The sequence below is a fragment of the Lytechinus variegatus genome, chromosome 14 (genome assembly GCF_018143015.1).
Source record: "Lytechinus variegatus isolate NC3 chromosome 14, Lvar_3.0, whole genome shotgun sequence".
Lineage (NCBI taxonomy): Eukaryota > Metazoa > Echinodermata > Echinoidea > Temnopleuroida > Toxopneustidae > Lytechinus > Lytechinus variegatus.
The window spans coordinates 22,407,424-22,431,211 of record NC_054753.1 but is presented as its reverse complement, the minus strand read 5'-3'; the positions used below and the strand labels follow the sequence as shown (position 1 = coordinate 22,431,211).

The 23,788-nt window shown below is 36.5% G+C and overlaps 1 protein-coding gene across 1 annotated transcript in view; it reads left to right on the top strand.

Annotated features, from left to right (window-relative positions):
* The window catches only part of LOC121427275 (high affinity cGMP-specific 3',5'-cyclic phosphodiesterase 9A-like), a 46,098-nt gene extending 29,754 nt beyond the window's left edge, over positions 1 to 16,344 (top strand). The window contains exons 6-13 of the mRNA XM_041623612.1: positions 1,847 to 1,991; positions 2,622 to 2,717; positions 4,864 to 4,986; positions 8,987 to 9,079; positions 11,043 to 11,213; positions 13,115 to 13,219; positions 14,171 to 14,317; positions 15,845 to 16,344. Coding sequence (XP_041479546.1) covers positions 1,847 to 1,991; positions 2,622 to 2,717; positions 4,864 to 4,986; positions 8,987 to 9,079; positions 11,043 to 11,213; positions 13,115 to 13,219; positions 14,171 to 14,317; positions 15,845 to 16,162 — 1,198 coding nt within the window. The 3' untranslated portion in view covers positions 16,163 to 16,344. The remainder of the gene's footprint in view (positions 1 to 1,846; positions 1,992 to 2,621; positions 2,718 to 4,863; positions 4,987 to 8,986; positions 9,080 to 11,042; positions 11,214 to 13,114; positions 13,220 to 14,170; positions 14,318 to 15,844) is intronic.
* Positions 16,345 to 23,788: the final 7,444 nt, after the last annotated feature.

Sequence of the window (23,788 nt, the reverse complement as noted above, 5' to 3'; positions counted from 1 at the left end):
AAAACCTATTATGTACAGTACTTTTTTATTGCATATAAGTGAAATTTGCCCAATTTTCTTGAAACCCAAATAATTTTTTTGTAATCCACAAGTATCAATCAAAACAAGTGCATTAAGAGAGAGGGAGGGGGGGGGGGGGTAGTGAGCCGGCATGATGGGATTTCTGATAGGTTTACCATTTTATTCAATTTTATTTAGAATTCTCAAATGCTTTATTGTTGAAAAAGAAAGCGAGAACATCTACAAAGCTTTTCAAAAGAAAATGAACAAAACGAGAGAAAAATGAATGATGGACTTGGAAGATAAGAGCAGGAAGCAGGATTCAACGTTGAATTGTCAAATATCCTTGCTTGACAAGGTATAGTGGGTAATTGAGTCAGTCATGGATACGTAGTTGCGATCAAACGGTAGAATAGCTCACTGGAGGAAAAGACTATTGCTTTATCGTTCAAGGTTGCAGTAATATTCCAACAGCTTTCGATGTCTTTCCTCTAACTGGGGAAATGCGAGCAAGTTGTCACAGGCATGGAAAACGATTTCACGCTTGCCAAATTAAGAAAGCTTTACAAATATGACGCTGCTTCTGTGTTAGAGCATGCTCTGGTATTCAAGTGAATCAGAAAAAAAAATTAGATGACAAATTCAACACTGTTTTTGTTTGAAAGCCTTTTCTGTTATTGAAGCAAAACAGAAATAAGAGAGAATTGCATTTCCAGCAATTCTCTTTTTTATGTATTAAATGTGAGTGAATATACAGATTCACGTGGAGGTTTACGGTTCTCCATTTGAAATATGAAGAAGGGAAGGAAATACAGGCAGAAAGATTGAAATGGAAAGACAAGAAAGGATGAAAAGAGAAAATCAGAAGTATTCTTTTCTTGAAAGTGAGTGAAGTCCTGAAAAGGACAGTAAACCAGATGAGATGAGCTGAATATGGCTTGAGTAGTAGCAGGATGAAGTGAAGAGAACCATCGCTACTCAAGCCATATTCCACGATATAAACTCCACCATGCAAACCTACAAAGATCATCCGAATATACAGATTGATCAGCAAACTTGCCTGACTGGGAGAGTTTTCTTGTTGTCCAAATTTCATCTTGGAATTTCCTTTCTTTGGTTTGCAAACACAATGCATGGATGAAAAAAACTCATCTGACTTTGAAGATCTTATTTTTTTCTTCAATTTTTGATGGGACCTTTACTTTATTGTTTTAAGATGCAAACACAATACGTATAGATTTAAAAATCATCTGACAGCGAAAGTTTCTTTAAAACAGACATTTTTCCCCCAGTTGTTGGCAAACTCAATTTATAGATCATAAAAATCGTATAACTGGGATTTTATTTGAATTCCTGGGAGCCTTTTCTCCTTTTTGTAAACATATGTAATACAAAGATATGAAAACTTGGTCTATTGCAAGGTTTCTTTTGTAATTTATAAAGACACTTTTACTTTCTTTCTTCTTTCAAATTTCGGTGTGGCACTTTTCTCCCTTTTAATTCACAAGTAACACAATACTATAAAGATCCGAAGGTCCATCTGATTGGAAAAGTTATGTCTTTTTCAAATCTTTAGTAGGCACTTCAGTGATCACTTCCTTCTTTTAAATTTCAGCCAGCTAATTTTCTTTATTGCATGCGCAAACAAAATACATAGATCCGAAGGTTTATCTGGTTGGAAGAGTTGTGTCTTCTTTTCCAAATCTTTCCCAGGCACTTCAGTGATCACTTTTCTTCTCTCAAATTTCAGCCAGGTAATTTTCTTTTTTTTACTCGCAAACAAAATACATAGATCCGAAGGCTTATCTGATTGGAAGAGTTGTGTTTTCTTTTTCCAAATCTTTAGCAGGCACTTGCAGCTGACTGACGATATCCGGGAGTACCTGAGACAGCCGACGTTTGACAACTGGCAGTGGGAGGATGCGGAGATGATGCTTCTCCTTCAACAGATGTACATAGACTTGGACTTCATCGCAAAGTTTAATATAGAGGTATGACTTTCAAATCCTGTCTTAAGTTTTGATTAAGGGTCAGTCGTGTGAATTATACTCAAGTAATCATCCAACATTCCAATTTTAAAAGTCGTATCTGTTATTTTTTTTCAACCCACAATTCTCTGTAAACATTTAAATATTCATAGCAAACATATCTAGCTCCCTGACGATCTTTTTTCAACCCCCAATTCTCTGTTAACATTTAAATATTTGAAGCAAAAATATCTAGCCTGTTGAGGCAATTTTTCATTTCCTTTTAAAAGGAATCTTTGGCTTACAAACTTAGGGATTTAATATTAAGAGGCTGCAGAGAGAGATTATATCCTGAATTTTTTTTTCAGCCCAGACCATGCCTCTGGAATAGGTTTTACATCACATGGAAAAATATGCTGATAGCGTTAACTTAATTACATTGGGCACCCAATCAAAATAAATATACTGCCTTTCAACATAGAATGTTTCATATTTAAAATGAATTCCTGTTTTGTTGTTGCAAAATTCCACGTAACCTTCCTATATTGTTGACTTTGACAAACAAATCATTAACTTGACTATTTCAAGCTCTTGTTTTGATATTATGTTTTGATTTTAATGTTTCGTATTATGCATTTTTTTTTTATTCGTCAGATGCCCATTCTTCAGAATTTTCTCTTTGAGGTCTTCAGGCATTACAACAATGTACCATTCCACAACTTCAAGCATTGCTTCTGTGTTTCACAAATGGTAAACTTTCAAGAATGTTTTATATTTTCCTTTTGTGACCGCTATTACTGATTCAATTATATTGATTATAACAAATTGTATGTTATGACAGGGCTGTTGTGGAAAGCAGTTTTGATACAATGCCGCCCTGGGGCCCGTTTCATAAAGCTGTTTGTAAGTTACGAATGACTTTACGCACGACTGGTGACCATTTCTTGTTCTAAATGATATTCCTATGAAACTGATTTAGCGCCTAAGAACAGGTTCCAGTCATTCGTAAAGTTGTGCGTAACTTTACGAACAGCTTTATGAAACACCACCCTGTATAAATAAAACTACAAATACATAAATGAATAAATAGATTAATAAATAGATAAATAAATATATTGAAAGGAGAAACAATTTGAAACATTTTCTCGACCGATTCTAATTTGAAAGGTGTGAATGTCAAGATAATATAAGATAGAATTTATTATTAACTCTAGTGACCCTTTCTTTAGGTATGAGGGTATAACTAAATGAAAAACCGGTATTTACAATGATTTTATATACAGAGAATATATAAATACATGTATAGTACATATCATCATACCTTTTCACGAAGCTAGCCTTTCAAGGAATATACAGACTAGGACTTGATTTAAAAAGATTATCATTATGGTATTTTTGCCATCCAGTGGTAACTTCCACAAAATCATTAATTCTAATTGGCTGTTGAACATGCTACCGTGGTAGTTACAATTAGATAATAAAGTTGCTTTAATAGTAGCTTTATGTAACAGGGTTGAGCATAAAATTTTTATGATTTGAATGCTTTTTGAAGCATTTGATCACTTAATTCATGATAGAAACTGAAAGGAAGAAGTTCAAAAAGCATACAGTCAATCAACACTTGAACAAACACAAGCTTCTATTTTCAACAATATTTTGTTGGCGTTTGCTTTTACAATTCAAGTTAAATGCTTCAGGTGTGTTCCAGCCAGTCATCTGCTAATGAAAAGGTTTTATATGCTGTATTTTTTTGTTCATGACATATCTACAACAAACGGAACAAAAACCGTTCCAAACCAGTTAGGTCTGGTTTGTACATGTTTGTAATCTAGTTGAGTGTTTCTTGGAAGGAATTGTTGACAAAATCTGCATCACCCTAAGGTTTCCATAGTATCAGTGAGATGTTTATGTTTCTAAGTTAATCAAAAACAAGGAAATTGTCAGAAGATGGATGTTGATGAAAGGCTTCCCAGATCAAGGTTGTTCAAACCAGATCATACTTCTGTCTTGATAATTCTAGTGGTCTAGTGGTTCTGACTCTTGCCTTCCAAACAGAGGGTCATGGGTTCGAATCCTAGCCGTGGCGAGTTTTTCTTCAGCAAGAAATTTATTCACACTGTGCTGCACTCGACCCAGGTGAGGTGAACGGGTACCCGGCAGGATTTATTCCTTGAATGCAAGAGCGCTGAAAGGCAGCTGGAGCTAAAGCCGGGGTAATAATAATAGTAACAATGCGCCTCGGAATAGATGTTTCTAGATAGATGGCGCTATACAAATGCCTATTATTATTATTACTTGAAACCTTGTTGTTTACATGTATATCATATTTAGTGTAGACATACATATGATCATCTTAAAGGTGTATTTAGGTTACAAAATATTTAACAATTCAAGCTGTTTTTTCCACTGTAAAGATAAATGAAAGGAGTTGCAGTTCACACTAATTTCTTGAGAAAGACTGTAAAACCAAACATGATTGTCACTGTGTCATTATAAATTAAGTTCCGGTAGTTACATTAAGCTGTTGACTACGTAAATCTGTTAGTTCCATGCTCTTTGTACAATGATCACCAGGTTCCATTAACCAATGGGTTAAGTGAACTTCAGAAAATCATGAAATATATCTAAGCGGAAAAAGTGATCACACAGATGAGCACATGTGGGACAGTTTATTATTATTGTGTGGAACACTTCCCAACACAGTGCTCGAAATTGATGCTTGTTTTTCTTATTTCTCAGGAATCACACATTACTTTCAGATTTTTTTTGACACAATTTTTATTCACATATAATACAAGACTCTGAATGGTCAATGTATTGCATACAAACTCATTTTGAAATTGTTGTCACAGCTAAAATTTATCTTTAAAGTGTTTGTTTGATTGTGTGTATGCAGATGTATGGAATCATATGGAGGGTAGACCTTCCCAAGCTAATAGGCCATCAGGAATGCCTGGTGATGATCACGTCAGCGATATGTCATGATTTGGATCATCCAGGTTATAACAACGCCTATCAGGTAAGCGGTAATATGGACACCCCCCTGCCCGTACCCCGCCTCTCTCTTCAGTCTATCATGGTTGAGGTTAGCCCTATCTTAACACTCCCCTACGCATCTTTGGACACAACCAGGGCCCCGTTCTACAGAGAGCTACGATCGATCCGATCAACCGTAACTCTATGGAAATCCATCAGTGTCATAATTTTTTCGACCAAAAAATTGTGCACAATGTCCTTTTTATGCAAAGAGAAGCGCAGTGAATTTTTCAAGAAAACAATGAATGCATGAATATACATCGCAGCTAGAAAATATTTTGAACACACATGCATAGTAGATGTTGACGTTGCTGGCCATCCATAGTTGCGATTGATCGGATCAATCATAACTGTTTGTACAACAGTGCCCAGATACCCCTCTTCCGTTCTCTGTTTCATTCTGTCACTCTTTAATGATTTAGATTAGCCCCCTTTTGGACACACCCCCTTGCCCCTCTCCAAATCTCATTAGCAGAATTTTCACTGTTGTCATGGTAGTTGACATTCCAGCAAGAGTTGCTTTCATAGCAACGATTTATGACATGGGGCCCAGGTTTGATTACATTATATTTAACTTTCTAGTGAAGACAGCAAATTGTCTTGCTGTCACTTATGGGAATATTGTTTTCCATAATAAGGCGGTTGAAATTATCAATTAAGCATGGAGAGCTAGTTCAAGATCAATTTTATTTCAGTTCATACATGCCATCAGTGAAGTAACAATGAACAAACAATAATTAAAATGCAGAACTGGGGCCTGTCTTACAAGAGTTGCGATTAATCCGATCAATCACAACTATGGACGGCCAGCAACATCAACATCTAAAATGCAGGAATGTTCAAAATGTTTTCTGGATATGACGTAAATATCATAAATTCATTGTTTTCTTGACAATTTGGTGTGCTCACCTTTGCTTACAAAGGACATGTTGAAAATTTTATGTAGGAAAAATTATGACGATTGATTGGATCAGTCGTAACTTTTTGTAAGAGGGGGCCCTGGTGTGATCTATTAAAAAGCACAGAAATAGAAGGAGAATGCCTGTATGATTTATAATACTAGTAGTGTGTTCACATTATTTTACCCATTTTTTGTGATTGTTTGTGTTCCAGTTCGAAGTGTTTTAAGAATGGCTGAGTTTCGTAGTCATTGCAATTATAAGCATCAACCGGGTACAATCCTGCGTAAATACCACAGAATGAATGGTGGAATTGTAATTATGTTCGAAGTAGTTCCGCTAGGGAAAACAAGTAGGGAATATTTTTGCTTCCCCTTAATGGATTATGCTTGCATTATATTGATTAATTTTGAATCATTCTCATCTAATTCGAATCCTTGGTTGTGTGGATTATAGCCTTGGGCAATACAATAGTTTGCGGACCATGGTGTGTTAGTTGCCAATTTGATGTGGGGATCAAAGTAGCGCTCGGGAAGCCCATGAAAAAGTGATTATATTGATCCTTCAGGCAAATATAAGCTCATTAGCTTAATAGCTTGATCAGTTGTCCCTTTTAGTTTTATTTATTCAACAACCCAAGTACACCTAGGAGTGTATTATGCACAAATTATGTGGGCATAGTCGCAAGGTTGTATATATGTATGCACTGTAGAAACAGAGATGCAGAAACAGAGATGGGAGTATATTGGTGGGGTTGGTGTATGATGAGCTCATGCTCATTTTGACATCATGTTTTTCTCAATTTGGTATTTTATTCTTAATTTAGTTCAATTCATAATGATAATACTACCACTATTACTGCTGCTACTACACATACTACTACTACTGCTAATGATGATGATGATAATGATAATATTAATACTCCTACTACTGTACCTACTTGCATGTAAACAGATGTTAATGTTATTGATGATGGAGATAGTAATGATGATGAGGTTGATAAGGATATTGATGATGATGATGATAATGATGTCATATTTACCAAGGTTATCCAATTCTGTTAAAAAAACTGTTTTAAAATGGTATTGTGAATGCCCCGCTTTATTGGGTAGCCTACACGTAGGCACTCAAGCATTCCAGGAAATTCTTCCAACTGGGTAGCCACTTACTACACCTGGGTGGAGAGCTACAATTTGAAGGGTATAAATGGCTCAGGCTTACCTTACTGCTGTTCCTTCTTTTGAAAGAGGTTGGATGTCCTGGTTTTCCATCTGTCTCTATCCAGTGCTATCTTGCAGCATTCATTTATCTTTCTGCCTGTCATATCTTTAATATCTTCAAGCCAGCTTTTCTTTTAACGTCCCCTTCCACTTTTGCCTTCAATTTTTCCATCGATGATTTTCTTTGACAAAGATTCATGTCTTCTAGCATGGCCATAATGTGAGAATTTTGCATTCTTTTATTGATATCAATAGTTCTTTCCGTGTGAGATCCATTAGTTTCAGGCCATCGTCGGCTCAGGCTATTGCTTTTGAATCTCTCCCTTCTTGCCTTTTAATTCTGGTGATTTTTTTTGTGATTTTTTACCTGATTGCTAAGAATGCTTGTAAGCAAGCAATCAGAGGACCGACGGCTTAAGGTCCTCTCCGAAGGACCTGGTACTGAGGATTAATGCCTTACCACAGGGCACTAGTGCACCAAGTGGGAATCGAACCCGGGTCACCGGAATACGAATCCCCAGCTCTACCGACTGAGTTTTTGCACAGCAGCACACAACAGATTCAAGAACATAGAAAACATATTGTCAAATGCTGTTCATGACAAATATCAACCAAGAAGTCTTGTCAAAAATATGGTAAATCAAAACGGCAGTTTCATCCAGGACCCTGAACTGATGACCCATATGCAAATTTTGTTAGCTCAGAAACTTAAAGGGGAATGAAACCTTTGGAATAAATAGGCTTGTGTCGAAACAGAAAAATAAAAGAATAAGAACAAAGAAAATTTGAGAAAAATCTGACAAATAATGAGAAAGTTATGAGCATTTGAATATTGCAATCACTAATGCTATGGAGATCCTCCCACTGGCAACGCGACAGGGATGTGTGACTTCACATGTGAACAGTTTTCCCTTTGATGGACTATAAATTACCCTCAAAATGTCTCTTTTTGTTTTTTCTTATGATGATACAAACTCTCTATCCATGATGTATTCTTTAAAAATCTGTATTACATGCACTCCTATAGAAAGAACACATGGTATACTGATAGATGCTATAAAAGAGGCAATTTAAGTAGAATGTATACTAAAGTAATGGGGAGTGTTGTTCACAAGTGACATCACACATTTTTGTCACATTGCCAATTTGAGGACCTCCATAGCATTAGTGATCGCAATATTCAAATGCTCATAACTTTCTCATTATTTGTCCAATTTTTCTCAAACTTTCGTTGATCTGTTTCTTTGATTTTTCTGTTTTCACACAAGCTATCTTGTTCCAAAGGTTTCATTCTCATGTAATATCTTTCCTGTTCACCAATTTTCATCAAAGTTCCTCCCAGCTGCATTTTGTCGCTTGATGGGCATTTTCAATCCATTTACTATCCTCATGAATAAAGTGCAGAGCAGAAATTCCAATAATCTCCTTTTCATTTTTTTTCTTGTATAAGAGGTGCGGCACAGGCTTTTGTTTAGCTCTTACCATTTACAATCCTGTAGAAATGAAGACTGACATGTCAAAGTAATCTTTTTCTCTTTCCTCCTCCCTTTATTTCTCCCACTCTCTCTATCTGGGTGCGTCGTGGTCTAGTGGTTCTGACTCTCGCCTTTGAAACAGAGGGTCGTGTGTTCGAATCGTAGCCATGGCGTGTTTTCCTTCAACAAGAAATTCATCCACACTGTGCTGCACTCGACCCAGGTGAGGTGAATGGGTACCCGGCAGGAGTAATTCCTTGCATGCACTGAGCGCTGGTGATGGTAGCTCGAGCTAAAGCCGGGGTAATAATAGCAGCACTTTGTATCCTCTGGCAAAAAGCGCTTTATGAATCCAGCTATTATTATTATTATCTGTCTTTCTCCTTCAGGTAAACGCAAGGACAGAACTGGCCCTGAGGTACAATGACATCTCACCGTTAGAGAACCATCATTGCTCAGTAGCATTCAAAATTCTAGAGAAGGTGAGACGGGTCCCTCTTTACCAGTGTGTATTATCAACAACAAGTCACAAAATAATGTTATAAGCTACTGAAATCATTGCATTTCATTGGCTGAGTGTAAAGTTGCTCAGAAGTTTTGAAAATTTTAGAAAAGGTGAAACTTGGTCCTCCTGTCCCAGTGTTTATCATCAACAACAAGTCACAAAATAATGTTATATGCTACTGAAATCATTGCATATCATTGGCTGAGGGCAAATTTGCTCAGAAGCTTTCAAAATTTTAGAGAAGGAGAGACCGGGTCCCTCTTTCACAATATTTATTATCAATAACAAGTCACAAAATAATGTTATAAGCTACTGAAATTATTGCATATCATTGGCTGAGTGCAAATTTGCTCAGAAGCTTTCAAAATTTTAGAGAAGGAGAGACCGGGTCCCTCTTTCACAGTATTTATTATCAACAACAAGTCACAAAATAATGTTATATGCTACTGAAATCATTGCATTTCATTGGCTGAGGGCAAATTTGCTCAGAAGCTTTCAAAATTTTAGAGGAGAGACTGGGTCCCTCTTTCACAATATTTATTATCAACAACAAGTCACAAAATAATGTTATAAGCTACTGAAATTATTGCATTTCATTGGCTGAGTGCAAAGTTGCTCAGGAGCTTTCAAAATTTTAGAGGAGAGACTTGGTCCCTCTTTCACAATATTTATCATCAATAACAAGTCACAAAATAATGTTATAAGCTACTGAAATTATTGCATATCATTGGCTGAGTGCAAATTTGCTCAGAAGCTTTCAAAATTTTAGAGAAAGAGAGACTTGGTCCCTCTTTCACAATATTATCAATAACAAGTCACAAAATGATGTAATAAGCTGCTGAAATTAGTCCATTTCATTGGCTGAGTGCAAATTTGCTCGGAAGCTTTCAAAATTTTAGAGGAGAGACTTGATCCCTCTTTCACAATATTTATCATCAATAACAAGTCACAAAATAATGTTATAAGCTACTGAAATCATAGCATTTCATTGGCTGAGTGCAAAGTTGCTCAAAATTTTAGAGAAGGTTAAAACTTGGTCCCTCTTTCCCAGTGTTTATTATCAAAAACAAGTCACAGGATATTGTTATAAGCTACTCAAGTCCTTGCACTTGATGGGTTGAGGGCAAGACCTAGAGAAAGTGAGACCGGATCCCTCTCTGACAATTTATTATCAATAACAAGTTAAAACCACTCATTTTTAGTAACATGTTCAAAAACATAAAAAAATACCATCTAATTAGGATTTTCTGTATGGTGCCCCTCACTTTTGAAATTGTTCTGTGGCCGATGAGTATGTTGGTTGGGCTCCCAATATACCTTGTGTGTGTGACATCATAATCCCTTAGCGCCCTCCCTCAGAGGATATAGGAATACACATAAACAGAGTTGCCAGAGACTCCAGCAGCATATCACCAATGCATGCAAGGCAATGACATACCTCTGTATTTGTTACTTATATACCCTACGTGTAAAGGCCACCGCATACCGTATGGCTGTTCGTGATCCGATTTTGGAACAAATTGCGTTTTGCTCATTTTATGAAAATGTGAAGGGATCATGTCATATTATTTGAGGTTGAAATTAATTGAAAGAATGCTAATATAACCATTTTGAAAGATTGCAAGCCTTTATTTAAGAGTAAAGGCCAAATTAGTTTCAAATCATAGACAATCATACATCTTAAGAATAATGATATCATAGTGACAGACTTGAACAAAGGTATTCGTACAATGATTTCGAACATTGCACAGTAAGATATTCCAAGTCTCAATATTAGCATCAAATTCTACTATGTTTTATTCCAAAATTGAGTCACAGACCAACCGTAAGGTGTGTGGTCGCCTTAAGGTATATAAGTAACAAATAAGAATTGATCAATGCGTAAATCAGGTACTTAAGACTTAACCTGTGTAAAATATTTTAAAACATTGTCCTCTTAGCCCCACTGCAACATCTTCAAGAACCTTAGTCCAGAGATCTTCAAGCAAGTAAGGGAAGGCATCATCCGATGTATCCTAGCAACGGACATGGCCAAGCACAACGAGATTCTCAATGGTTTCAAGGACATCATATCAACCTTTGATTTCAGCAATAAAGCGCACAAGGATCTAGTAAGTGACGTTGCTATTGAGTAAATGATAATGCTGCTAACCTTGGGCCGATTTTTATTAAGAGTTTACCGGTTTGTTGGCTCAGTTGGTAGATTGTCCATGTAACAACTGGGAGGTCCAAGGGCCCATTGCAGAAAGAGGTACAATCAAATGCAACTCAAAAAATCTTGCGCAACTTGGATTTTCGGCCAATGAAGCACCCATATTCGGGACTTGCACTTGATATTTTGACTTGCGTTCAAACGCAACTCTTTCTGCAACAGGCCCCAGCAGTTAGAACTGCAGCTGAGTCAGACCAAAAGATCTTAAAGATGAGAGTTGCTGCTTCCCTGTTTGGCATTCAACGACTCAAGGGTTAGAGCTACATTGAACTGCCGCTGCATAGCGGCTGCCGATCCCACAGTCAACTGGGCAAAACAAATTTTCAGAGTATTTCTGATTTAGATTTCAATTTCAAAACAACAAGAAAATGTAGATTTCATTTCCTAAAATTGTTATAATAACAAATTTGCAATGATAGTTTAACACTAACTTCCCTGGGCTGTCTTTTTAAAGATTAAATTCCTGTGGGGAGTCTCTTTAGATCCCCCAAGGTCTCGCCAATGGATCATGCGATTGCAACAATAATTTGCACTACATATAAAGATGACATAGGCCTACATGTATCTGTATTATCATTGTCGACAACTCTGTATTTACAGTATTTTGTTGTATTCTTGTTGTTTTCTTTTGAACTATATATGTGGTACTGTAGTTCATATTATATTTGAGTGTTTATAATGGTCAAACTGTTTCAATGGAGCTTTGTTGCAATGAGGCAGATGGCTCTCCAGCCTCCTAATTGAATTTGATTGTTTGCCCTGTGTAAACGGTTGCCAGGCAACATTAGGCTGACCATTGCTACGCTGTGTTATTCAACCTCTAATAACTGCTATATTGATTGATCACATGTTTAGGATGAATGGTCAGCCCGAAATTGAAAACTTATATAAAGATACTGTTTTTTTTTAATTTTTTTATTTAGTCCATATGTGAATGGAATGCAAAGGCCTTATTTCAATGAATGCTATCTTTGCTTACTTAATCATCAAAATTGATTACATTAACAGTTTTCATTTATCATGGCAAGTTTAGATGCTATTCTTTTCATTGCAGGAAATAATATTGTTTGAATAACAACTGATACTTTACAACTAGTGCACCAAAACAGTGAATGGGTACTTATTGAAAAAAGGTCTAAAATACAGCTTATTTACAATTCGTTTTTTATTCAAATTGAAACGATGAGCAAGAGATGGTAACAACAAGTTATATAAAATGTCAACTAACTCCAGCAATAAGTTTATTTTAGTGAAGAAAGAAAAATCAAATAAAAATGACACTGAAATCTTTCTGAAAATCAGGTTTAAGATGAAAAAAAATATGACATTGTGAAGTTTTGCTTAATTTCACAAATAAGTTCAAATTATGCCAAACTTAACCCTGTTTTAACCCTGTTTGAAGTACTTTGAACTTTCTTTTCCATTCAATTATGATGCTAGTATTAGGATTGTAATTCAAATAAACTTTTATTTAGATGAACTTATAGGACGTATTAGGGCAATTCCATTGCCCTTTAAGAAAATATCAGTCATCAATTGCAAATTTCAGATGCAAACTTGTGGTTGATCAAATTTTACTCGAGCGAATAAATTTGTACTTGTTGATACAAGAAGTAGTCCATCAATCAATTACAAATCTGCAATGTAATGCATTTTTCAATTGATTTTGCAAACTGAAAGTGACTTGCGATCAATCGCATCTTTCTTGCAACACCCATTAACCATTTATATGTTGTCATATGAGGTAAAGATCCTATAACATGCATTTCACAACCTCTGAACTTTGACCTTAAATTCCAGCTGACCAAAATTTGCATCAAGGTAGCGGACATCTCCAACGAGGCGAGGCCCATGGATGTAGCTGAACCTTGGATAGACTGTTTGCTCCAAGAATTCTTTAACCAGGTATGTAAACCATCCAAAAAGCTAAGGGATTGTTTTATTTTCATTCAGGATCTAAGAATATATGTAACCTGCCCAACCCAATACTGCTAAGAGGTCGCTCAGAATGAATTTGAGATTTATTGAGCTTGAAATGGCACATGCTAAGATTAAGAATGATAGCTTGCCAATTCATTCAACAATAAACCACTCAGGCACTTGACTGGATGTAGAAGACATTTACTGAGAGCTTTGAAGAATAAGGAGAAAACAAGACTTGAAGTTTGGGATTCACTCAAGCATGAAGTGTACACACTGCACAATCTTAGTGAAACTTCCAAGCGGTTCGGTAAAACGGTGTCAAGGAATTCTTGTGTCTCATCTCTCATATTGAACAACGGCTTCAAATTTTGACAGAAAGCAGAAGACGAATTACACTTTCAGATAAGCTTATTTTCTCATCTTTACTTGGTGAAAACCAAATTGTGTAGTAGGTTTCGCGGTACACCATGTAAGGACCACCCAATCTCAACGTTTCGACAAGTGTGTTCTTATCGTCTTCAGGAGAATGAGCAAACCAAATTGCTATTTGGGCTTTTTACAGAGGACCTTTCCTGTTGACTTGTCGATTTGGGTGTGGCTGGTCACGTATTTTATTCTATTCTAGTTAATGTTTTCTTCAATCAAATTGCAAACCTGTGGTTAGATAGAAATCACTGAGATTTTAAAGCTTATCGGTATGTGATGTATGCTACAGAGGGAAACTAATCACTTCTTGTAATTTCTTGCACAACAATAAAATGATGCTTATGAAATCATAAGCATTTTTTGTGGGATGTACTATATAATTCTTTTACAGTGGGATTCCTGCTTTAAGACAAGGCTCAGACAGACTCTTGTCAAGGTACCTTCTGAGTTGGATATTTATATGTACAAGTAGAGTTAATACAAAACATGTTTTTGTTTTGACTTCAGAGTGACATGGAGAAATTGGAAGGGTTACCGGTCGCCCCGTTCATGGACCGGGAGAAGGTCACCAAGCACACCTCTCAGACGGGATTCATCAGATTCGTACTATTACCCCTCTTTGAGGCATTGGGAGTACTATTCCCTAAACTTGATGTAAGTGGAATGTTCAGCACTTGTTAATAACAAGTACTATTACCCCTCTTTCAGTCTCTGGGAGTACTATTCCCTAAACTTGATGTAAGTTGAATGTTCAGCACTTGTTAATAACAAGTACTATTACCCCTCTTTGAGGCTCTGGGAGTACTATTCCCTAAACTTGATGTAAGTGGAATGTTCAGCACTTATTAATAACAAGTACTATTACCCCTCTTTGAGGCTCTGGGAGTACTATTCCCTAAACTTGATGTAAGTGGAATGTTCAGCCCTTGTTAATAACAAGTACTATTACCCCTCTTTCAGGCTCTGGGAGTACTATTTCCTAAACTTGATGTAAGTGGAATGTTTAGCACTTATTAATAGCATCAGGGCCCAACTCACAAACTGTTACGATTGATCCAAGTAATCTCAACTGTATGGAAATCCATCTATGCCATAAATTTTTCTACAGGAAATTCGCACAATCTCCTTGGTAAACAAAGAGAATCTCAATGAAACTTCAAGAGAACAATGAACGTATGTAAATGTTTTGAAGAAACATGCAATTTAGATGTTGACGCTGCTGGCTCTCCATAGGTGTGGTTGAGCGGATCAATCGCAACTCTTTGTAGGAAGGGGGCCCAGGGGTCCGTTTCATGTACCTTGTTAGAGCTCGTAGTTCCCTATGAGCTCTTGGGTGGTGTGACCATGGCACAAGGTGGTGTACTGCCAAACATCCAAACCATACTGCTTATAAAGGAGACCACAAATCAGAACAGGGGGGTGTTTCACAAAGATTTAAGTATGACTTAGAGTCGCACTTAAATACTGAGTTGCGTACGATATGAAACGATTGACTGCATTGGTCAAATCGTGTCATGGGGACGCGCACTACTGCGTATCTATCAATAAGATCGCGCGTTGCATATCAAGTACGCGTCGACATTTAAGTGCGACTTAAGTCATACTTAAATCTTTGTGAAACACCCCCCAGGACCATTTTACAATAGCAGTTGAAAGCTACTGAAATTCTTCAATCTGATTTGCTGATACTAAATCTATTGTTGAAAATGTGCATTTGTCTTTATGAAATGGGAACTATGGTAGGTCAATGCTTGAAGTAGGCATTCTGTTCTTTTGTCTGAAACAGAATGCAATGTTTTGGTCATATAAGTATACCCGCTAAATGTGAAACATTTCCCGAAGGTTTCAGGAAAGCAAACAGAGTAGAAGTACAATGGCATGTAGAAACTACCTTTTTGCCCCAGCCTAATAAAAATGAGAAAAGAAACGAGCATGCACATAACATTGTAGTGCTCATATGGTGGAGTAGGACAGAGAATGTGTTGTGTGTGAAAGAAAGAGAGACACGCAGACAAAGAAAAAGAGAGCTAAAGAAATAAAGAGAGATGGAAAGAGGCGAGGTAGTTTTATGAATACTGATTATTACTACCACCATTTGTTTAAAATACGTTTTGATTTTTTAGAATGAAATTTGGCATTGCAGTCAGAATAATTCTTGCATCTTCCTCTTCACATTCCCAGGAACACATCATCGAGCCTGTCAGGACGGCACTCAAGTACTACTCAGAAATGGCCCAGGCCCTGGAGGAGGAGAAGAAGAGAACAAACGAGAGGAAAGACTCGCTCACCAACGGCAGCAACACCATCACGAAAAAGAATGTGGAAGCCAACTCGACCACGTCATCGTCGAGCTCGTTAAGTCACAATGGAAAGAGACCAAGCAGTGGGAAAGGGGTGCCCAATAACCCACATGTGGGTGCAGTCAAGGACAAAAAAATGGTGGCAAAGTCCCCCTCGCCGTCGAGTTCGGCGACCAAGTCGACGGCGAAGACCAAATGACGGTGGTGTTTCCTCTGCGGGAGCAAAGACCAATAGACTCACTGCTGCAACACTGCACTCATAATGACGGAACAAACAGGGACTTCACTCGCTCTCTCTCTCTCTCTCCTGATATGTCACTTCTTCGCCTCTCATGCAACCATGCAATGCAAAAGGGTCTTATGTCTGTCTTTTTTTAATATTGTACTTTGCAAAAAGAAAGCTCAAGAATTATCTTGCCATTCTCGTGCATTATGGGTATCAGAGTTGCTTTTTGTTGCATTGATTGTTCATCTACTATTTTCAAAGTTTTTTTTTTTTTAAGGATAATATTGGGTGAATCACACAGATTTTACCAGAATATCTAATAATCTCCAAGTGGTTGGAAAAGGAGATGTCAGCCAGCACTGCTTTCGAGTTAAACCCAGATTCTGCAAAGTGTGGAAACTTTACATGAATATTGGGTTTAAGAAGGAAGCTGCAATGATCTCTTATTTGTGAAATCTAATGAATGAACCCATTCACATCTCTTAAGACTGTGTGCTGGGCATTCCTAGTTCAGTGCTGACCTCGTGGTGTTGGTGTAAGACTGATTTTTACATCAGCTCAGCATAAACTTTATGGCCGGAATTCACAAAGTGGATTCATTATTTTAAAACAGTCGACTCATTGATAAAATAGCAGGCTCAACCACGGCAACAGGCGTCAACTTGGTGCACTGTGGCAGAAGCGCGCATCTGCATTGGGCATTTTCCAATGTACGTGGTAAATCAAGTGTAATTTATACAGGAAATCTGCATAAACCATGGGTTCATCCAATTTTTCCCAACCTATGAAGTTGGTTCTAGGATGAATTGCACATTGTAAGCTATCAATAATGTGAATCATTAATTTGTAAACCAAAAACATAAAGGTGGTGGTACTGGGGAGGCAGTCTGGGTAATGCTTCCCACTAAAAGCATCAGGAAAGATAAAGAGTTAAAAGAATGTGTGGTAAGGCATATTTGGTAAGAAGGATGGTGTGGCACCCAAGGACTTCATGCATTGATGTCATCCTGCAGCCATCGCAGAGACCGAAGCTGTGACCTTTGATGCGTTGATGATCTGCAGCAGGTGCATCTCTGACAACACCATTTGCGGATATCCCTACATCCGCTGTCCAGAACGGGCCACTTTAAAAACAAGACAGGTGCCAGCGGCTTGCCTTGACGCACACCAATGGCCATGCTTTGGAATGGAACTAATTTCAAAGATAGCATCATTTTCCCACACAATTCATGCAACTCTGGCATTGGTAAAATCGTCAAAAAGTCAAAACAAGAGTAAAAAAAATTCAATTATATTTAGTAAAAGAGATGTTTGCAGAAGCCTTTGCTTTAATTTGTATACTTTCCATTTGTCTTCTAAACATTGACTTATAATTTTTCCTCTGTTAAAATGGCAGATGAATCATGAGGCAAAGAAATATCTGCTAATATTGGCTAAAAATGATAATAATGATGATCATGCGAAATACATTTTTCAAATGATTTGGGGAACTTGTTGCATAAGTGCATAGGAGAACCTAATGAAAATAATATTTTGAATACCAGTAGTAATTATGCTAGATGAGAGAGTTGTGTTATTCCAGCAATTGTCTAATACATACAAATGAAATAAATTGTGTTTGTATTGCATATATAGTAATTGTTACACTTTGTTTTATATATATATTTGTTAATTTTCTGCAGCTAAAAAGCTTATATGTTGCTTGTGTCTATGTGCTGTAATATGATTTGGTTGTGATTAAATATCATTCTTCAGTTGCAAATAAATGACCCATATGGATTTATAAGGTTAAAAACATATTGAATTGTAGGTCTTAAGTTTAAGAAAGAGAAAAGGGTTTGATATTACTATTAATGAGCCTGAAAAAGGTCTGGGAAAAGTACTCACAGATTTCCACAGTGGCATACCTATTCGGAGTACCACTATGGCAGATATCTGTAGAGTATGACTGTGGTACACCTATTCAGAGTACCCTTGTGGCAGACATCTATATAGTATGGCTGTGGTACATATGTATCCCTGTGGTACTCCCGTGTTGAGTACTATACTGTGGTATTTGTGCAGAGTACGGTTGGTGAGCACATAGGCAGAGTACCACTGTTACATAATACAGATTACCTCAGTGGCACAACTGTACAGGGTACAACAATGGCATATGTGTGCATGGTATCTTTGGAGAGAAAATTATCATTCATTCTCACTTTTCATTTAAAAACCAAGTTTTCCTATGGAAAAAAGGTTGAAGGGTTTGCGATACCCAACATGTTTCTTGACAAACATTATTCAATGAGATTTTCAACCTTTCAGCTGCCAAAATATTTATATTTTGAATGATTTAATTCATCCAGCACTATTCAGGTTGTATCTGTTTGATTGGCACGATTTTGCCAGAAGTATTATTTTACATCAGTACGATTCTTTGCTTGCATTTTAGTTGTAGTTTTAGTTTGTGTTTTGTATTTCAAGCAGAAAAGGAAAGTACTGTGACGTTGCATGGTAGGGCTATAAGTTGCATATTTGGATGTTTTTCACATCAGCGTGGTTCCATCCAAGCATCCTGTTCCTTGGTTCGCAGAAAGTCCATTGGTCGAGGAGGTGTAGGGTTCAAATCCCTACTTGATCTGTACATGTAGGACTGCTGACAGCAATTTTCAAAGGAAGGGGTGTAGTGAGTTGGAAAATTTGATCCCATGGCACATTTAATTGAAATTGGTAAAGAAGTTTAGGATTCGGATCTATTGCAGAATTGTTTCACGGAGTTGCCACTCCTTACCCGGGTCTAGTGAGTAGGTCATTTGTGATCTAACTCACTTTAAATCATGTCAGTCCGGAGGTTTAGGCTTCAGATCCCTATTAGATTGGACCATTATGGATATTTTCTTATGGATTTGACTCTCCTTACCCGGGTTTTGGTATTTGCTGATTGTGGCCAAATGGACATTCACTTTAATTCAGGTCGGTCGAACAGGGCCCCATCTTACAAAAAGTTGTGATTGAACCAATCAATCACAACTATGGACGGCCAGCAACGTCAACATCTAGAATGCAAATTTGTTCAAAATGTTTTCCAGATATGATATATATTCATACATTCACTGTTCTCCAGAAGATTCATTGTGATTTCACTTTGTTTACCTAGGAGATTGTGCAAATTTCCTGAAGAAGAAATTATAATAAATAATAATATAATAATAATGAGACTTGTAAAGCGCCAAATCCACTCTGTAGAGTGCTCAAGGCGCATAAAGAGCTAAGAGTTAAATAGCAAAGTTTTTATATGATATTTGAAAGTTTCGACAGAGGTACATTTTTTTATGTCTTCAGGAAGGCTATTCCACAAAGTGGGGCATGCAAAAGCAAATGATCTTTCCCCCCAAGTTTTTGAAACTTTCGGAATGACAAGTAAGCCAGAGGTGGATGAGCGCAAAGATCTGCCTGGTCTGTAGTGATTGGTAAATGAAAGACTGTATTGTGGTGCTGATCCACGAATAAAAAAAAAAAAAAGATATTAAAGATAATCCGGTTTTTTATAGGGAGCCAGTGAAGGGAATACAAGATGGGGGTGATATGTGAGCGTTTACTTGACAAAGTGACAATGCGAGCGGCTGCATTCTGGAGCTTCTGAAGCTTATGTAACTGAGCCTGCGGTAAATTAAACAAAAGGGCATTACAAAAATCAAGGCGGGAGGAAATCAAGGCATGTACTATCTTTTCGGTCGCGGACTTAGATAAATATTTCCGGATAAATCCTAGATTGCGAAGATGATACCGAACTGATTTGCAGATATTTGAAATTTGGGAAGACATTGTCATATGTGAATCAAAATTTACTCCAAGATTACGGCAAGTTTGAGACAAATGAATTGTGTGGCCAGAAAATGAAAAAGAAATTATGGTATGGATTGATTTCCATGAAATGAGATTGATTGGATCAGTCGTAACTCTTTGTACGACGGGGCCCAGGTTTTGGGTTTAGAACTACCAATAAGGTTTTCTCATGAAGATGACTTTGTTAATCCTGGATTCGGTGAGTTGGGAAATTGTGATGCAAAAGTTTTAGAGTTAACTCGATGCATACTTCTTATGGAGTTGACTCTCCTTATATAGGTGGTCTGAGAGCTTTAGAGGGTCCATTTGATGCTTAACAGCAGGAAGTGACCGATATAGGAGATGGTGATAGTGATTATATGAAAATCAAGCTAAGCTACATAGGTGAGAGGAAGGACAGATTAATGTTCTTAAAATTTATGGAGTTGAGAGTCAGTTAAAAAAACTGAAAGAATTATATTTTGTCAAATCATATATATGAGACTAAATGATGAAGCTAAATAAAATGATGCAAAAAAAATTATATGTATATTTTGAAGTTCTAAATCAATGCAAAGAAAGCTTTCTCTAAGCATAATATTAACAAAGTTATCTTTAGAACAGCAGTACCATGTAGATGATTATAAAGTACTTGCATATTTTTTTATTTCATAATGATTCTTATCAGGCGTAATAAGAAAAAAAGTGAAGATGCGTGTTATCTCTTTTGATGTGTGCTTTTTATATAATCTTGATATTGTTTACAAGCGTTGCTATGTTTTCTTGTAGATGAACGGGTGCTGGGCGCCCTCTCGAGGTGTAAATAGGTAAAATGTTATTACTTTTTATTGTCTTCTCAGAGAATTGATCGAAAAAAAATCATGCATGTCAATTTTTTTGGCCAGCTCCTGTTACAATGGAGATAGCATGAGACAAAATTCCTGCTTTTGCAGCAGCAAAAAATCAGTACCTGTGATCTGCATATATATATCCCTAACAGAGGATCTTGTGTAACTCTGTTCACATGGCTATCCTATTGTTGATATTTATAAAGTGTTGTAATTCACACCCTTTTCATTTTCCAATTGTCATGCCTACCCTACAAACAGTAAAGTACTACTCCATCATGGTGTGTTCACATTGGATTTTAACCCAAGATTGTCCTAAAAGTATGAACACTGCATGCATCTAAGGAAGGGTTGTGTTCAAAGAATGTTCCGATAAAAGTATAAATATACATGTGTTTGTGCATTTGGTGTGTACCGATTAGCCTTGAATTGTGAAGCTTAAATCTGCAATTGAACTGATGTTCATCAGGATTGTTTCCAAGGAGCATGTTCAGACAGGAATGAATGTTCACGAAGCGTACATTGATTAATTCAATACTTTTGAGAAAACATTTAGAACAGTGCATAATGCTAAATTAAAGTTTGCATGTGTCATGTGGGACCAAGGTAGCTTTAAAGTGCATAAGCAAAATGTTTGAAGGAATACCCCAGCTTTGAGCTATTTAGCTGTTTTTGTCTAAAAATGATTACCCTGCCATTCATCTGAACAAAGATTAATTACAGTATTGTCATAGTCTAGTATCAATTTAGTTCCACTTGCCATCATTTAAAGAATAAGTTTGATCAATGCATACAACACAATATAATTAGCACAGGTTTCTTTTGATTCATGTGAAGAAAGGAATAGGGGCAGTTGTCTTAAAATTGAAAAAAAAATTATGAAATTTACACTAAGTTAATAAAGGATTTTAGTTGAAAAAAATCTGTTTATTTTTCCTTCATTCTTTGGGTATGAATTCTCCACCATATTAAGAAGATCAAAGTGATTGCCAGCAGTCGTTCAGAGAGGACTTGAGGCAGATTTCATAACATTTTTGTAACTGGTAACTTTTTTGAAAAAAAAAATGGGGAGAGGATTTGTCATGATTTATGCGCAAATTACATTTTTTGGGGTTCTAATTATGGGTATAAAATTCTATCCTATCCTGGTAAGGTGAAGCGCCCCCTTCGATTTTTTTTTTGAAGTGGGAATCAGGTTTGGTTCGTTAAAATTAGGAGAAATATTTCTGAGTGATGACGTATCAAGGGTGTTTAATTTGCATTTCCCAAGACATGCAAACAGAATAGGAGAATACAAAAATCTAAGGTAGGTAAAAACTTTTTAGGTACATTTTTGGAAATGTTTATCATAACTTTTTTTTCACAAATTACGTAGGATTAAATCCAGAGAGTTATACCAAGAAAATGTTTTCTGTACTTTTGTAAATTTTTTAGAGCCAATTTCCATTGGGCATGAATTTGGTTTACTTAATTATTAGACCGAATTCAACCTAAGTAGATTGCTTTGTCAAGTGAAATATTTAGAAATCATCTACTCGTATATCCTTCAGCACAAGCAAATGTTGTACATTCAGACCCTGGAATTTTGGACAATACTTGAGCTTTGAAAGGAAAGCTTGCAATCTTTGTGACCTTCTATGCACATGGCCCATCAAAATAGCTGTGCTATTTCATGTCAGATGTTATTAACATATGAATGCAGATGAAGTATTTGTAGTTCATTTCTGCTCTATCAAGACTAGGACCTTTTTGATAATCTAACAAACAAACAAATTATTTTCTGAGATATTGTCCGAGTATTAAACAAGTTCTGACCAAGCGGGTGACAGATATTATAACTCATGTCATATTTTACCTCTGCATGTTTTATAATGTAGTTTGCATTTAGCTGCAAATTATTTAAAACGTTTTAATAAGTACAATCACGGCAACTGTGTGATGTACAAAATAGTGTAAGGTAGCTGCAAATGGTAATTCTCTAAGACAAAGGGTACTGGAGTTTCAGTTCGTTTTAGCATTATTATTTTATATTTAAAGTTTGCAAGTTTTTTCTTTGTAATTAGCTACAAAGTATCTTCAATTTATTTTTTTTTTCGTGGAGAATCTATTTGATCATCATTGTGTTTAAATGTGCATATTAATTTGATTTTTTATTTGTTGTGAAGTATGAATGCTATGTGGAGTCTTTTTTTGGTAGTGTATCTTTTGAAAAGTTTTATGTGTCGTCTGCATTTTTCTTATTATTCTGCTCTTTTTCTTGAAAGAAAAAAACGAAAAACAGTATTTCTCTTCCCCCCCCATACATGTAGCAACCATGGTGCACCAGTCATTGGCTAGGGCGTTTTGGTTTTAATTTTCGTTTGTGTAATATTTCTGATTCAAAACACAGAGAGACTAGGAATTATTCCTCAACAAAATCACAGCAAAGAAACAAACTAGACTACCACAGAATATATACATGTAGAACAAATATCTGAATCTTGTAATCTATCTAGTATTGTTGCAGACTTCTCCCGCAGATGACATTCTTCACTTTGTATAAAATTTTGACATGTTGTACAATTTTTATATTCCGTAACAAATGTATATATGACTGACTGTACTATAGAAAGCCGACCACGTGGGTGGTTAAAAAAATAGTCAACTTGTAGTGATATCAATTTATTTATTGAAATGATGCAACTCTGATGATGATGATGAGTGACCTAATTAGTCTATGAAAAAATAAATAAGATATAATGCAGTCATAAAAAAATGATTTATGTGTTTTGTGTTTACTTTTTAAACAGATGTGATTCCCCAAAGCTGGAGTAATGCTGATCCCCAATCAACTTTGCTATCTTACATCTACCCCTCCCTCTCTCTACTCCTCTCCTTATTACCCGCCCTCCCCCTTATTTTTGTGTTCACATCCCCCTCTTTTCCTCTCTTCTCCACGCCATAT